Source organism: Leptodactylus fuscus, chromosome 4, assembly GCF_031893055.1.
Source record: "Leptodactylus fuscus isolate aLepFus1 chromosome 4, aLepFus1.hap2, whole genome shotgun sequence".
Taxonomy (NCBI): Eukaryota; Metazoa; Chordata; class Amphibia; order Anura; family Leptodactylidae; genus Leptodactylus; species Leptodactylus fuscus.
In genome coordinates, this window is record NC_134268.1 from 30,582,826 (window position 1) to 30,600,886 (window position 18,061).

The 18,061-nt window shown below is 43.2% G+C and overlaps 1 protein-coding gene across 34 annotated transcripts in view; it reads right to left on the minus strand.

Annotated features, from left to right (window-relative positions):
- Window positions 1–18,061, minus strand: part of RIMS2 (regulating synaptic membrane exocytosis 2) — a 478,194-nt gene that overhangs the window by 384,923 nt on the left and 75,210 nt on the right. For 32 of the 34 annotated variants that reach the window (XM_075270181.1, XM_075270180.1, XM_075270198.1 and 29 more), the window contains 2 exons: window positions 8,879–9,089; window positions 4,501–4,512 (listed from right to left, as the gene is read on the minus strand). In XM_075270181.1, the coding sequence (XP_075126282.1) occupies window positions 4,501–4,512; window positions 8,879–9,089 (223 nt within the window). The remainder of the gene's footprint in view (window positions 1–4,500; window positions 4,513–8,878; window positions 9,090–18,061) is intronic. The other 2 variants (XM_075270178.1, XM_075270212.1) reach the window with 1 other exon arrangement.

The window sequence follows — 18,061 nt, forward strand, 5'->3', positions numbered from 1 at the left end:
ATCTACTATGTTATGTCTACAGCATGCTCTGCGGGGGCGGAGCCCAATAACAGGGCTTTCTTATTGGTGTCCTTTGAATCCTTGTGTTATGCTCCGCCCCTCAGGTTCTTCGCTAGGTTTATCAAAACTAAGAACCTATTCACACACCCGACGTCATTACCCACAAGCTGTGATATCATGTAGAATGCGATTTTTTTGCAGATCGGACTATTAGTACCGTTTTTATGGACCTGATTCACCCATTGGGGTAGATCACCACATGGATCCTATACTGCACAACCCCTTTAATAACAGAACTTTTCCTCTGTACTCTTTTTAATTAATCTTTACGTTTATCAGAGCACCCCCCTAAATACCAGGGCAATATCTGTCTGGACATCAGTTTGGATATTCAACCTTTGTGAATGTTTAGTGCCGCAAGCAGAGATCCTGAGACTGAAACATGTAGCTCTATGACTGTATTCTACTATTCACGCCACGTTCCACGTTCAGTCGGAGGTACAGTATGGCCCCATAGAGACTGTACTAAGTAATACGCAGAAGCTCCGAGCGTTTCATACATGCTCCAGCAAACTTTTCAATATTCCCTAAGAGGCTGATTATATTTTACTTGGTATATAAATTCATGATATAATAATTGAGAAGTTCCTAAATGACATTATTATTTCATCGTGTCCCCAGGTGAGCTGGGACTATATCACAAATATACTAATTTATCAACTCTTCACGCTTATCCCCAAAATCAATTACCAGCAGATACAAGTGAAATAGAAGTATCCTAATTGTAATAATTATAGCTAAGCAGACCATAAATCATGAAGAATTCATAGGAGAGCACAGAATATATTACAAGCCAAACGTGAGGTGTCAGAAACTGGCAAAAAATAAAGCGGGAACAGAATTACTGATAATTGGGCTAATTTATGTTGATATGTTTATCTATCCATCTACAGTATCTATCTGTCTGTCCATCTCTATCTATCTATCTATCTATCTATCTATATCTATCATATTGATTTATGTAATATCTGCATGCTGATACAGATGAGAATTGAGGCAAGTTCAGAGATAGCACTGAATTTGGGACTGGCTTTATGGGGCAGATATTGGCAGAGACACACAAGTCCAGGTTTTTTTAGTCCAAAACAAAGGTAGAGTTTATTTTCACTCAAAAAGATAGTGCAGCAACAAAAGAAAACAATACAAAAATAAATCTCTGCCCGGCTAGGCTCTAACTAAACATAGAATAGGTTACCTCACCTAGAATAACAGAAATCCAAAAGCCAGTAGAATCATTCAGGACACAGCTCCAAAAATACGACCTCTCTGTCAGCTCTCCAGCCAAGCTCTGCCCAAAGTGTTGCTGTTGGAGCAACTTCTTAAGCCTCCTTGACGAGGAGACTCTCTGCAGCTGAGTCGCTACCGGAACATCCCCAAAGTGTGGACTGGAAGGGGGTGGAATGACAGGTCCCACTACCAACCTACCTGCCATTCCTAAAAATCCAGCCCAATAAACAGAATTTTGAAATAACCCTCAGCAGACAATAGTTATCTGCTGAAAAACATTCTTTCTGGAATTTTCTCATCTCACCCACCTGAGTAGTCTGGGTGAGATGTACACCACCTCCATTACCTGACCAGCCACCGGCTTACAATATATATACATATATATATATATATATATATATATATATATATATATATATATATATATATTTTATAGCAGTGTAGCTATGTATACCATATATAAATATGATATAGTAAGTTCTGTCTGTTATACAATACACTGCCTCTCCACACAGAAGTCCTGCAGATAGATAGGTTAGGGTCACCTGAATCACACAATGTTTTTCCTTGTGAATTGCTGCTGCTAAAGAGATATCACTGTTTTTGTTAATAGGCAAGTGAGATCTTTGGAAGAACGAGGGTGTTGTTGTTCTCTAATGAGGTAAATGGTAACACCCTCATTGCTCCAAAGAGCTCATATGCCTATTAATATAAACAGCGATATCTCGGCAATGGAGGCAGCGAATCATAAGGTGAAAAGACCATTTGATTCAGGTGACCCTAACCTATCTATCTCTTCAGGGCTGGGGTGATATGCTGGTTCTGGTGACACTAACCTATCTATCTGCAGGGATGGGGTGATATGCTGGTTCTGGTGACACTAACCTATCTATCTGCAGGGCTGGGGTGATATGCTGGTTCTGGTGACACTAACCTATCTATCTGCAGGGCTGGGGTGATATGCTGGTTCTGGTGACACTAGCCTATCTATCTGCAGGGCTGGGATGATATGCTGAGGTCTGGTGACACTAACCTATCTATCTGCAGGGCTGGGGTGATATGCTGGTCCTGGTGACACTAACCTATCTATCTGCAGAGCTGGGGTGATATGCTGGTTCTGGTGACACTAACCTATCTATCTGCAGGGCTGGGGTGATATGCTGGTTCTGGTAGCACTAACCTATGTATCTGCAGGGCTGGAGTGATATGCTGGTTCTGGTGACCCTAACCTATCTATCTGCAGGGCTGGGGTGATATGCTGGTCCTGGTGACACTAACCTATCTATCTGCAGGGCTGGGGTGATATACTGGTTCTGGTGACACTAACCTATCTATCTGCAGGGCTGGGGTGATACGCTGGTTCTGGTGACACTAACCTATCTATCTGTAGGGCTGGGGTGATATGCTGGGATCTGGTGACCCTCCCTAACCCATCTATCTGCAGAGCTCAGTCAATATGCTGGGATCTGGTGACAGATTCCCTTTAATACAAAGGCCTTACATCACACGGTTCCCTTCTATATGCAGACACACGCAGTCAGGATAGCATGAAAAATTCTGGATTTCCATATAATAAATCCTGTAATTCTGGATTACACTATTCTGCAGTCCTCTTAATTCTTTTCAGCACTTGCTGGTTTATCTAGTTGTTGACTGTACTCAGGACTGGCTTTGGGTATAAGTGGACCTGCTTTAAACACATAGACCCCCTGCCAATACCCTTGGCCTGATGCTAATGCCCGGTGGCTCCTACCAGCAGAAGATCTCAGTTGACCTGTGGGCTTTGTCCACCCCATCTTAGGGCATGTTCACATGGCAGAATTTTGATATTGAAAAACCAGACTTTTTTTTTTAGATTTTTGCCGTGGATTGGCAGCCTATTTTTGCTTACATCCTCAAACTGATCAGTCCCATTTAAAGGTACAAATCCACGTGTGGTTACCCACCAAGGCCAAGATTTAGCTACAAAATCTGCATTGAAAAATCAGCTGTGTGAACAATCTCTTACAATCAAAGTATGATATTGACTAAGTGCCCAAAAATTGTGGATGACAGCTGCAGTTAAAACCTGACAATTTTGGCTGCTTTTTGCCGCAATCTGGTCTGCTTATCAGGGTCCGGTCACACATTGGAACGCGCTGTTGATTCCGACATGTAAACTCGTGTCAGAGTCAGAGCTGCAAAACAGAATCCCATTGACTTCAATGGGTTCCGTTTAGCGCGCGTAACACATTGAAATCAATGGGATTCTGTTTTGCAGCGCTAACTCTGACATGAGTTTACGTGTCAGAATCAACAGCGCATTACATAGTGTGAACGGACCCTTACTGTTATTTTTTTTCAGGCCAAAGTTCCACATAGTGTAAACACCGCGATTTTACCACGCTGGTAAAACTGCGGTATTTTACAGCGCCTGTAAACTGGATGGGATTCTGGCTAATCCCATCCACACATTGCCAAAAAATATCTATAGTGGATATGCTGCGATTTACAAAAACTAAGCATTTCTGTAAATCGCAGCATGTTAATGATATCTATGGACACGCTGGCATTTTCCGTATAGGTATAATTGAATACCGCTGCAGTTATTCCCATTGTGCTCTTTGGGTAAGTTCACACGGGGTTTTTTGGTCAGGATTTTGAGGCTGTATCTGCCTCAAAATCCTGACCAAAAAGACGGCTCCCATTGAAATCAATGGGAGCCGGTCAGTTCTTTTTTCCGGGAGCCGTTTCTTCCAGCTCCCAGAAAAAAGAAGCAACATGCTCATTCTTCTGGCGGGTTTGCCACACGATTCGGCCTGAAGACACTCCCTCCTCCCCCCATTCATTTGGGCATAATCCGGAGCACAGTGCACCACTGGATGCCAATGCACTGCACCGGCATACAGTCACAGCTACCCGTATTTTGGTCCGGAACCTAAGGCGGCCTCTGCCTCAGTTTCCAGTCCAATAAACCCCGTGTGAACTTACCCTTAGCCTATGAGTGAAATATATGCCATACTGGGAGGAAAAATAGTCATTGGTAATTCTCCAAACAGCCAAAAAATATACCTAAAAATGATACATGCGTCAAACATAGAAAAATAATTGAAAATGGTCATGCATGGATCTATAACATGCACCAACATGAAATATACGGTGATATAGTATAAGCATAGTACTGGTGGTGTATGGTAATAATATATAAAAAGTAAGATAAGAAAGGATTCTAACCACTTTGTCCTCCTGCAGCAATATCCAGAAAACCCAATGAGAGAGCAGAGGAAGAAAAGACAGAAAAGGGAAAAAAAACACTGTTATGTTCAGTAATAAGGTTACACAGGTAAGACAGGGTTAAATTAGCAAAATGAGGTTAAAGGGGTTAACCAAGAGAGATTTTTGGGTCAGACACCTTGCACCACACCCGTCAGCGGCTCCACATATTGCATTGTTGTAGTTCAGTTCCCATTCATTTGAGTAAAAACAGCAGTCACTACACAGTGTACAGAGCCTTCTATGTCTGACTCCATACTCTGTGCTGGGGGTGCCACGTGTCAGACCCCCACCAAGGACAGGCCATTAATATACAGTTTTGAACAAATCAGTTAAATACATAACATAAGGATACATAAGACAGGATATATCCACATGTCCGAAGCAGCAGAAAACCTGCACATGGTGGCCAACAGGGTAACATTATACCAAATTGAGCAAGTGATATCGAAGGCGGTCTCAGTTTTGACATTGGTTAATATTGAATTGGTGGGGAGTCCGACTGTGGTCACATGAGAACTGGTTAGTATTCTGCTCTCTGCCGTCACATGGGTGGTCCTTGTCATTCTTCCATAACGTCTATCACCTCCCCAAAGCATATCCAACTGTCTTAACCACATTACAGGGCACATTACAGGGATAAACAACATACCTTTATTATATATGTCCATGAGATTTTATGCAAATTAGGTATTGGGTGCACTGGGGGCGGGCCTTCAGTCTTGCTGGGGTCTGATGCTGAAGTAGTATGTATGTTAACTCTTACTGCACAGGGTAGCACAGAAAAAAGATGGAGGGGTCTGAATGGCGAGAGCTGTATCCAGGGAACTGAAGACCTGCCTACAGTGCACCGACTACCTTATTTGCATAAAACGTCAAGGTTAACGTGGGACATGCCAATTTCGACTATATAATGTGTATTGTGGCTTCCTCAATTCAAGTCAAAGATGTGAGGAGAGAGAAGAACACGAGTATGTCCAAGTGTGCATGTGTATAGGTGGTCCGGAGAGTAGCAGTCAGACTAGGAGTCCTATGAATGTTCAGGTTTCTGATCTCTTGTAAATGAGTTCTGTTTCCTAATCTTGAAATGTAGACGGTGCCAATCCTTATCACAGACCATGGCGCTGAATCCTTGGGAGTATTTTTAGCAGGGTGTATCAGCAATGTATTTTAAGACGTCTCCAGTCTGGATACAATGTACGAACATCACACAAGTAATAATATTTAGGAGGGGGTGACACACCAGTTACCAAATCGCTGATACTCTGGATAACAAATGCATAGCAGATGCCAGACAAGCTGCAATTTAGGTGCCAAGAACAGGGCTGCGTACGTCATACGGACCCGTTAATTTGTCCAACCTTGTGATTTGGGAGATATTTAATATAGCTGCTAATTGAATTAAGACCCAAACTACGTATTATGTACAGTAAATCCCCCTTAGTTATTATTCATCCCGCTATCTTTAGCCTATTGTTCATTCATGACTTCCCATTAGGTAAAGCGGTACAGATGCTAAAATGTGTAGGAGGATATTGGGAGCGATCAGTCAAAAGTAGTTTTAGTTTGAATGATTATTTGCTATCTATTCGGCATCTTATAAGTAGTATGACAGCCGAAATCAGAGAGAAGTTTATCTCTGCTATACGGTCATGAGAGTGTTCAGCGTAGGTGCCCATAGTCACTTGTGACCTGTTAGCAGTGCCATCAGATACCATCTGTCACCCATAGAGGGTAAATAGCCAGATTTTTTGTTCCGGATAGCACACTGACGCATGTATTTCTGTCGGCCCATGTACTACACAGATCCGTGTGTACGTCGACAGTCTGGGCCGCAGAACTTAGGACAGGTCTTATTCCTGTCCAGTATTGTGGCCATGCTTTCACATGAATTAATGGGGCCGTGGAAGCAAGGCTTGTGCACGTATGACACAAAGATGACATCCAAAAGGGGCGACACGGTGGCTCAGTGGTTAGTACTGCAGCCTTGCAGCGCTGGAGTCCTGGGTTCAAATACTGCCAGGAACAACATCTGCAAGGAGTCTGTATGTTCTCCCTGTGTTTGCTTGGATTTCCTCCCATACTACAAAGACATAGTGATAGGAAAAAAAATGTACATTGTGATCCCTATATGGGGCTCACAATCTATATATAAAAAAAACAAAAACAGATGACATCTGAGTGCTGCCTGTGCACTGGCCATGCCGTTCAATCACGGGCATCGGCCCACACACGATTGTGTACAATTCGGCTTAGCTGAAATTACACTGGATGATCCTAGCCAGGATGAGAAACATGCCATCATTGCTTTGCATCAGCCGATATACACAGACTGTTGCAAAGTGAACGGAGTAGAGATCGTTCCTTCTCGACTGCATTGACTAATGGCAGGACATCCCTGACTACACCGGGCTGTGGAAATGCAGCGTTTTTAGCATTTGCAAGTACCAATAATGTTGCACTTTACAGTCCTGACAAAAAGGAATTAAATTTAATTTAATCTCGTCCTCACATTAAACTAAGAAAAATCTCTAGAAAATACAACAATGTGTATTAGAAAATTGCAGGACGCTATTGTTAAATGCCAAACACTGCCTTTTATTTCCCATGAGCTTTGATGGGTTACGGAAAAAAAACAGGTGAATTTCTGTAGTGGAAAATGGCAAAGGGCTAATATAAGGTGCAGTTTCTTTGTATTGTGTTTTCTAATGTGTTTCAGCAACATGTGGCCGTGGCCTTAGGCTCCGTTCCCACAGAGTAACGTGCGGCTCATTTAGACACGTAAACACGTGTCAGAGCGCGGTGCTTCAAAACAGATCCCATTGACTTCAATGGTTGCCAGCTTACGTGTGCTACACATTGAAATCAATGGGAGGCTTTAAAACCCATTGATTTCAGTGTGTAGCGCGTGTAAGACTGGCACACATTGAACTCTATGGTATTGTGTTTTACAGCAGGCACTTTGACATGTGTTTACGTGTCTGAATGAGCGGAGCGTAAACTCCGTATGAAGGCTCCCTTAGGCTAAGGCCCCACAGGCCGGAAAAGCCACGTTGAAGCGCTACAGGAACAACCAAGGCGTGAACGCATCGCAGTTCTTCTCGTAGCGCTTTGCACAGAAGGTTCTCAGAGTTTTCCTCCGCGGACTTCTGTTACAATTATATCTATGGGGAAGCCACCGGCGTTTCTGTAGATATAATTGACATGCTGCGATTTTCAAAACCACAACGGTTTTGGGAATCGCAGCGTGTCCATACTGCGATTTTTTCCGCAAGGTGGGCATGGGATTCTCATAAATCCCATCCACTTTGCAAGTACTGTACAACGCCGCAATTTGTTCGCAGCGTTTCCGGCCCGTGGGGGCTTTATACTACACTAAATAAGCAATAAGCATTTGCTTGCTTTTTGGCTGACCAGCAGCACCATTAAGGCTAAGGAATTTTGCACTGATTTTGTGGAAAATTCTGGAAAATTAAGAGGAGTTGTAGATGGAAGTCCGCCTCAATTGCTCTACATTTTCCACCCTCTGAACGGGCCCTTAGGGTCCTGTCAGACAGTGTTTCAGGAGCCCTAGGACACCAACGTACTGTGGTGTCTGGTAATTTCACTTAGGCTGAGGACCAATGTTGTGGAAACGCAGCTTTTTTTGTTGCAGATTTTGATGCGTTTTTTTTTTTTTTTTTTTTTTAGCCAAACCCAAGAATACAGCTTCGGAAGTTGTTATATTTTTACCTTCTATTATTATTTATAAGAAGAATACAGTAATCTCAGTATTTTCTTTACTTCTCTTACTTAAAGAGGACCTTTCATGGTTTGGGGCACAGGCGGTTTTATATACTGCTGGAAAGTCGACAGTGCGCTGAATTCAGCGCACTGTCAGCTTTCCCGATCTGTGCCCCGGGTAAAGAGCTGTCAGTCCCGGTACCGTAGCTCTTTACAGTCAGAAGGGCGTTCCTGACAGTCTGTCAGGTACGTCCTTCTGCCCAGCAGTGCCTATCGCGCTGTACAGTGTGAGCGGGGAGGAACGCCCCCTCCCCTCCTGATAATACTCGCCTATGGACGAGCACTGTGAGCAGAGGGAGGGGACGTTCCTCCCCGCTCACACTGTACAGTGCTATTGGTGCTGCTGTGGAAAAGGACGTTCCTGACTGACTGTCAGGAACGCCCTTCTGACTGTAAAGAGCTACGGTACCAGCACCGCTAGCTCTTCACCCGGGGCACAGATCGGGAAAGTCAACAGTGCGCTGAATCAGCCTTGATCATCAGGCCCTTTATGCAACGTTTTAAGTAGAATATGGATAAACAGACACAAAGACAGAGCGACTTCTCTTTAGCTTACCTTGCTTGAGCGCAATGACACTCTCCCTCCGCAACGTGCGCAGAATTTAGTTTGGCAATATGAACAGTTATGGCCGCAGCCATCTGCAAATTTAGTTTTGTGGCAGATCCCGCAAGTGGGGGCATCACCCTTTTGCTCTTGCTGCTGCTGGGCTTCTTCACCCATCTTTTTCACTTGCTCTTTGTATAGTTCAAACTGCTGGTGCAATTTCCTGCACAGAAGAAAAGAGAGATATGAAGAAAACTGATTAAAAACCCAGCAGATAAACAGATAAATAAATAGATAGAAGCGCTGGGTAACTAGGGAAGGGTATATGACTGCTAAGAGTTGCAAATGTAACATGCATTCTGGAATACAGTATATGTCCCCGAGAACAAAATAATATTGCCACATACAAGTTACTGACTATTTTATTCCTACAATTTTATAATAGATCCCCTACACTTAGAATAGATCACCTTGAGGTCCAAAATCCAGCCCTTCCCTTTGATCTGCTGATCACAGAATGCCTATACATTGTACAGCAGCTGCGCTCCATATTGTAACTCAATCCAATTCACTTGAATGGGACTGAGCTGCAAACAGGTCATGTGTCGCATGAATGTGATGTCACATCCCTGCGCATGCACTGCCTCTATAAACAGCTGATCAGTGGGGATGTCAGGACATACATTAATCTGATATTGTTGACCTATCCTAAGAAGAACAAGTTACCAATATTATAATCTCAGAAAATGCCTTTAATTCTATATGTAATCTGTAACATAGGGCTTAAAAATACATAAGGGTACCTTTTTATCTTTTCAAAAATGGCAAAAATAAATCATCTTTCATGATTGTACTCATAGAATAATATTTTCCTGTTTCAGGTATCTTATAGGCTGCATCATGCCCGCATGTATTTGCCCTATATTTGCAGTTCAGTGTTCCTGGATCTCCTATAACATGTTCACTTGGGATTTTCTCGGCAATTTGTTTGTTCTGGTACAGTTACTCCTGGCAGAATTGCATATAAACAAAACAAATGAGTTATAATGGATAGAAAAGGGGAACAGACTGTTCCTTATTGTATTATATGTCAACAGTCTCAGAGACAAATGTAAAACCTGCTGCAGCCATAATGTTATTTATAGCAGCAGAAAACTGATAGGACACCATGTAAGAAGGCTTATACAGTCAAAGAACAGACTGCCCAGCAAGTCCCTGTAGATACTTCAGGATATCCTGTAAGGATCTGCAAGGGTCCAACACCCAGGCCCCAGCCTATCAACTATAAGAAGTTGCAGTGCTCCGGTGGGAGAGCTGCAAATTCTTCTTACCAAGCACAGTGCTGTACATTTGTATGGTGGCTTGGTAACCCCTCAGTCACATCAGCATTTGGATTCCATCCGGGGGAGTCCGCATGAGGACCCCCCCCCCAAACGGAATACCAAACGCAAGTGCAAGCGCTCGTGCAGTAAAGCACAAGAACCCCATGGACTATAATGGGGTCCGTGTGCTTACCACCAGTTCTCCGCAGAGATCTTGTAGACAGGAAAGTAGTTCACAGCAAGCATATGGACCCCATTATAGTCTATGGGGTCCGTGTGCTTTTAAAGCACAGTGCTTGCAATTGTGTTTGTATTCTGTCTGGGCGGGTCCCCATGCCGACTCCCCTGGATGGAATCCAAGCACTGATGTGAACGAGGGCTAACTTTGCTTGGTATTACAACTTAACTCATGAGCTTGAATGGGACAGAGCAGCGATCAGGCCATGTGACTGGTAAGTACAGGTCATCCATTTAAAAGGTCTCGGAAAACCCCTTAAAGTTAATGGGGTTGAATTGCAATAGGTTCAAATCCAGCCAAGGACAACATCTCCATGGGGTTTGTATGTTCTCACTGTATTTGTGTGGTTTTCCTCCGGGTACTCTGGTTTTCCCCCACACTCTAGAGACTTGTGAACCCTTTGGGGGACAGTGACGGACAGGGTTTGCAATGTGCTGCGAAATATGTTAGAGCTGTACAAGTAATAGAAAAAATAAATAAATACCAGGTTATCACTTAAGTGTCTGGTCCCTTGTTCCTGACTTGAATGGAGACAATGCAGTTGGGCATGCTCACTACAGCTCCATTCAAAGTCTATTGGACTGATGGAGATGGCCGAGTGTTATAGTCAACAATCTAAGTATATATTCACGTGGTGGAATTTGGATATAGATTCTCCCTCGAAATCAGTATCAATTCGGAAATTGATCGATTATCCTGTGGACAGGTGGTGAGTTGCTGAACATGACATACAGTCATTCTAAGGACATTAATGTAGATAATATACATTTATAGGATGCAGTCCGTGAGATCCCTGTTCATGGACTGTAACCCTATTACTATTATTGAGTACTGGAATATAATAATCCTTATTCTTTATGGACAGCTTCTTCTATTCCTAGTTCTCCACCTCTGTACATACAACATGGCACATCATTACCTTGTCTATGACTATGCAATCTCTCCTTCCTCAGTCTTTCCCTTACTGATTCACTGTCAAAAGACGACTTACTAAATAATCTATCACTTTACTCCCCAGGGAAAAGGTCACAATTAATATGAGGCTTCCTACATGGTGTTTGATGTATAATTGACACTTATGGGGCTATTACATTCACTTCCTTCCAGTGAATAATACACAACTTTCATAGAAGATTTGTTCTATACAGATGGCCACTTAAAGGGACCTGCCCCACCAACCACAATGTACCCAGAGCCATCAGATCTCACTCATTACTGCGATATATGGGAACATACAGTTCCTGTATGGTCCTATATGTTACCCTAATGTATATGGGCCAAACACTGAAGATGTGTGCACCCCTGCAATGTTTCCTGGCTCCCTGACATAGCCCTATGTCTGACATTGATCTCCTTGCCAGAACATATACCTGGAGACAACAAGGCTACTCAGAGTTTTGCATGCTAATAGTCGTGGTAATCTTAATTGTCCCTAAAGGAGCACTGCAGGGAATATAGACGTAAGCTTCATGTATATACATCAACCATTGCAAAAGAGGACGCCACAGGTCTGATGTCCTGCTGCTGATACATGATACAGTGTCATGGCAGCTCTCTAGCAGGTCAGAGTACATAAAATGTCCCTTTAAAAAGAGATGAAGCTTTAATAACTGCAATACCAAGCACAGCCACTACTAAAAGTGTGGCGCTATGGCTGATAAACAATGAAAGGGAAGCTGCCCCTTCACACAGTTGCCACGATTCAGACCCCCATTGGTCCAATACTGATGGACATCCTAAGGATAACGATTTAGTGCAGCCAGGCTGACGATGGGCAGTGCTGGTGGTGATCGACATTCCCATTGACTTCAACGAGAGCATGGAAGATAGCTGATGTATAGCTCCCACTGAAGTGAATGGGACTGACCGTCACCGATTCAGAAAGGTCGAGTAGGGGAAAGGTCATAATGTCTCTACTTCATGGAATAACTCTCTTAAGGACACAGTCTTGTTTGGACCTTAAAAATGCATAAATCGATAGTACAGCGTGTGTACAAGGGGAATAACACTATTCCTGGTGGTTTACATGACTTATATTTTGCATTATTTAGCAGTTTCCCCCTTGTATTATATATCTGTATTTTGCATTTCTTTCTGAGCTGCCACACACGGTATACAGTAAGCAGAGAAGAATCTGCTCTATAACTTTCTCCCCAGGACCATTCTAGAGATATATTGTACTGCCCTGTACTGATGTGAGTAAAGCACTTTGTTTGTGATAGAAAGCTTCTATTTAGCTGCACCATTAAACTAAGCCTCTGCTTCTGCTGCTATATCTTCTACTACCTCTGATCACCTCCCTCTCCATAGACTTCTATAGACATGTGTAATCCGATTCATGTGCTCTGCAGTCCCTTTCAACATGGATACAGCAGACTTTTCAGAATGAAGGTCAGTTTACCATGGGAAGGGAGAGCAGGGAAAGAGCCTAATAAGAGCAGAAAGGGGCATTTCTCTCTGATAAGGTGAATTACAAATTTTGTACTATTCCTTTATGCAAAATTAAAGTTTGTTGAGTTTCATTGAAGACTCAACCAGTATTTTTCATATCTGAAATGCGTTGTTATTTTATGTGAAAATACATTTTTAATTTTGTTCATTAGTGTTCTTTGTTTATTGAAAACATGGAATTTTGAAATTTCCAAATGTCAATTATTCAGCTTCTAAGACAGACAGTCATATGGCCCAATTAATATAAGTAATAATAATAATAATAATTATTGTCTATTTATACAGCACCATTAATCCCATGGTGCTGTACATTATTATATAATTCCATGGTGCTGTACATTATTATATTAATCCTATGGTGCTGTACATTATTATATTAATTCCATGGTGCTGTACATTATTATATAATTCCATGGTGCTGTACATTATTATATTAATCCTATGGTGCTGTACATTATTATATTAATTCCATGGTGCTGTACATTATTATATTAATTCCATGGTGCTGTACATTATTATATAATTCCATGGTGCTGTACATCTTAATAATATTATAAAGGTGAAAGTATGTGTGTTTGGATGTTTGTGTGTTTGAATGTTTGGATGTTTGTTCCTCAATCACGCCTAAAGAGGCAAACAAATTTACCTGAAATTTAACACATACATACCTTGGGTCCCAGATTGAACGATAGGCTACTTCGTATCCCAGTACTCCACCGGAATTCACGTCCGCCGACGGTGATTCTCAATTCAGCGTTCGCTCAAGGACCTGAGAGATGTCATCCCAGACACTTCAGCTGCAGGACCTGAGATGACGTCATCCCAGGCCCTTCATCCGCTCACCCCATTGGCTGGCGCTGCTCTTTGTGGGCGGAGCTATCGGGCGCACAGCAAACAAACCAACATGGCGTCGCTGTGCGCTCCGTAACGGCTGTGCACCAGGGAGACATGAAGGGCTCGCCACCAGATCACCCTATGCTGCCGCGGACAGGGACAGGCTCGCCTGCGCCGATGTCAAGAAAGCCTGCTGTCCCGCACCGCCTGCGGCCTACAGAGTCTGCAGGTCAGTCGGGTATCTAGTGCTCAGCCACACTATGTCTACGTTTGCACACCATCATTCCACACCAGGGCACTACATGTCATGCCAGTGGAGTTAGGCTATTTTAGGGAGGGGGGCGGTACAAGGAGTGCCTCACAGGTGCGGGGCCATGGGGGGGGACTGCATAAAAAAGGGGGGGAAGGTTAATCTGGGGTGCCGCAGAACAGGGGGGGGGGTGTTGGGGGTACAAGGGGTGCCCCACAGGTGCGGGGTCATAGGAGGGGGGGACTGCATGAAAAAGGGGGGGCAAGGTTAATCTGGGGGGACTGCATGAAAAAGGGGGGGCAAGGTTAATCTGGGGTGCCGCCGGGGTCGCAGGTGTGGGGGGGCGGAGTCACAGGGGAGGAAAGAGGGCCGAGGTCACGCAGGAGGGGTGATGGAAAGGGGGCCAGGAAGGAGAGGAGGTAAACACTTCCAGCGGGCCGCACGGGGTCGGTAACACGGGGACAGGCGGCATAAGGAAGGGGGAAAAAGGGGGCCCAGAGTAGGTAACACGGAAGAAGGGGGCATGGTGTTAGGGGGGGAAGGGGGCCTGTTCCTGGGGAACAAAGGGGCACGGGGTAGCTGGAAGAAGTAACCCCAAGGGGAAGCGGGTAGGGAGAAAGGGGGGTTGCGGGCGCCAGGAAGGAGAGAAGGTAAACAGTTCCAGCGGGCCGCAAGGTTGGCCCCGAGGGTCCATGGACCCTCAGGTGTAGGAAGCGCCCGCTGCGGACACAAGACAAAGGAACAAGCCTGCGCTCCGCTCCAGGTGCGTCCCGCAGGGGGTCAGGGTTCCGCGGACGAAGTCGCGGGTAAAAGCTAGTTATTATATAATTCCATGGTGCTGTACATTATTATATTAATTCCATGGTGCTGGACATTATTATATAATTCCATGGTGCTGTACATTATTATATAATTCCATTGTGCTGTACATTATTATATAATTCCATGGTGCTGTACATTATTATATTAATCCCATGGTGCTGTACATTATTATATTAATCCTATGGTGCTGTACATTATTATATTAATTCCATGGTGCTGTACATTATTATATAATTCCATGGTGCTGTACATTATTATATAATTCCATGGTGCTGTACATTATTATATAATTCCATGGTGCTGTACATTATTATATAATTCCATGGTGCTGTACATTATTATATAACTCCATGGTGCTGTACATTATTATATAATTCCATGGTGCTGTACATTATTATATTAATCCCATGGTGCTGTACATTATTATATTAATCCCATGGTGCTGTACATTATTATATTAATCCCATGGTGCTGTACATTATTATATTAATTCCATGGTGCTGTACATTATTATATAATTCCATGGTGCTGTACATTATTATATAATTCCATGGTGCTGTACATTATTATATAATTCCATGGTGCTGTACATTATTATATAACTCCATGGTGCTGTACATTATTATATAATTCCATGGTGCTGTACATTATTATATTAATCCCATGGTGCTGTACATTATTATATTAATCCCATGGTGCTGTACATTATTATATTAATTCCATGGTGCTGTACATTATTATATAATTCCATGGTGCTGTACATTATTATATAATTCCATGGTGCTGTACATTATTATATAATTCCATGGTGCTGTACATTATTATATTAATCCCATGCTGCTGTAAATTATTATATTAATTCCATGGTGCTGCACATTAGTATATTAATCCCATGGTGCTGCACATTAGTATATTAATCCCATGGTGCTGTACATTATTATATTAATTCCATGGTGCTGTACATTATTATATTAATTCCATGGTGCTGTATATTATTATATTAATCCCATGGTGCTGGACATTATTATATTAATCCCATGGTGCTGGACATTATTATATTAATTCCATGGTGATGTACATTATTATATTAATCCCATGGTGCTGGACATTATTATATTAATTCCATGGTGATGTACATTATTATATTAATTCCATGGTGATGTACATTATTATATTAATTCCATGGTGCTGTACATTATTATATTAATCCAATGGTGCTGGACATTATTATATTAATCCTATGGTGCTGTACATTAGTATATGAATTCAATGGTGCTGTATATTTGAGGGTTTACATACAGTACACAAAATATACAATAGAAATATAATACTAACAGTGACCGACTAGTAAGAGCTTACAGTCTATGAGGGAAGGGGGTAGAGACAGAAGGAGAGGGGGAGACTGTACAGATGGGGGTGCGGTGACAGTGGTGTTATTGGAGGTTGTAGGCCTTCCTGAATAGGGGAGTCTTCAGGGCCTTCTTGAAGCCTGTGATTGTGGGGATCAGTCTTATGTGTCGTGGTAAGGAGTTCCATAGTATGGGGGATGCACGGGAGAAATCTTGGAGATGGTTGTGTGAGGAGCGGATGTGGGCAGAGCAGAGTAGGAGGTCATTGGAGGATCTGAGGTTACGTGTGGGAAGGTAGCGGGAAATTAGGTCGGAAATATATGGAGGGGACAGGGTGTGGATGGCTTTTTTATGTCAGGGTTAGTAACTTGAACTCTGTTTCCTGGGCAATGGGTAACCAGTGAAGGGATTGACAGAGGGGAGCAGTGAATAAAGAACGGGGGCGAGGTTTATTAAGCGAGCAGCACAGTTTAAGGTGAATTGGAGAGAGGGACGGCGAGAGTATTTGCAGGGAGGACATGGAGAAGCGTGTTACGGTAATCTAAGTGGGAGATTATGAGGAAATGGACTAGCATCTTTGTAGTTTCAGGGGTGAGGAAGGAGCGGATTCGATGGATGTTCTTGAGTTGGAGGTGGCAAGTGGTGTTGAGGGTTTGGATGTGCGACTTGAAGGATAGGTTGGAGTTCAGGGTTATCCCAAGGCAATGGACCTGTGGGACAGGGGTAACAGTGGTTCCATTAACTTTGATAGATGGGTCAGGTAGAGAGGCCATATGAAGAGGGGGGGAGATGATGAACCCTGTTTACTCCATGGTGAGTTTGAGAAAGCGGGAAGAGAGAAAGGAGGCTACGGCCACTATACACTTTGGAACTCTGGACAACAAAGGGGTAATGTCTGGTCCAGGCAGATAAATTTGAGTGTCATCGGCATAGCAATGGTAATGAAAACCATGAGATTCTATGAATTGTCCCAGGCCGAGGGTATAGATGGAGAACAGGAGGGGTCCTAAGACGGAGCCTTGTGGGACACCTACAGAAAAGGGCGAGGTGAGGAGGTGGTGTGCGGATGGTGAGGTGAGGTATAAGGAGATCCAGGAATGGGCCAGGTCTGAGATACCAAGGGATGAAAAAGTTTCTAGTAAGAGGGAGTGGTCAACTGTGTCAAGGGCGGAGGAGAGGTCAAGGAGGAGGAGGACAGAGTAGAGTAACATTTACTATATATCTACTGGCATCTTTGGCATCTTTTTTTTTTTTTTAACTCCTTCGGTATATGGTCTATTTTAGTCTTCAGCATAGAGTGACTTTATTCAGAAAATCCCTTCTATATCTCAGCACTGCACCCTTACAGGGCTCAAAGAGATGTAATAGCATGGCATTGAGTAGGAAGGTGTTTCTATCACTTAAAGGGGTTGTCCCATCACAAGGATCCTATCTATACTACTTGTTAATGTGGATGTAAGACTTTTCCTAAATACATTGCTTCAGCAAAACTGCTTTGTTTGTCCACTATCTTACTTTATTCAATTCATTGTTGACACAGCCCTTGACTTATCTGCTCAAAAGTCAAGTGATGTATCTGCTGCTCTCAGGGGGGAGGGAGGAGGAGCACGGAGCGAGCCTGTGTATCTAGCTATTCCTGTGTCTACACCATATGACCTAGGTCCTGCACTCAGATAGAGGAGCTGCTTTCATTTCTTCTGTTCTCCCAGTTATCAGGCTAGCTAATTCAATTGTGTTCATTATGGCAGAGACAGGCAGTCTCTGTATGTAACACAGAATGGAGGTGCTCCTGCCTGTACTTCATAGTCCAATATTGTGCATATAGTGTTTAAGGACCTTTGATGACATCACAGGCCCTTCAGCCACCCCATAGGATCACGCTATGTGGTGGGTGGAGCTACACACTAATCTGGGGGCGGAGCTAAACGG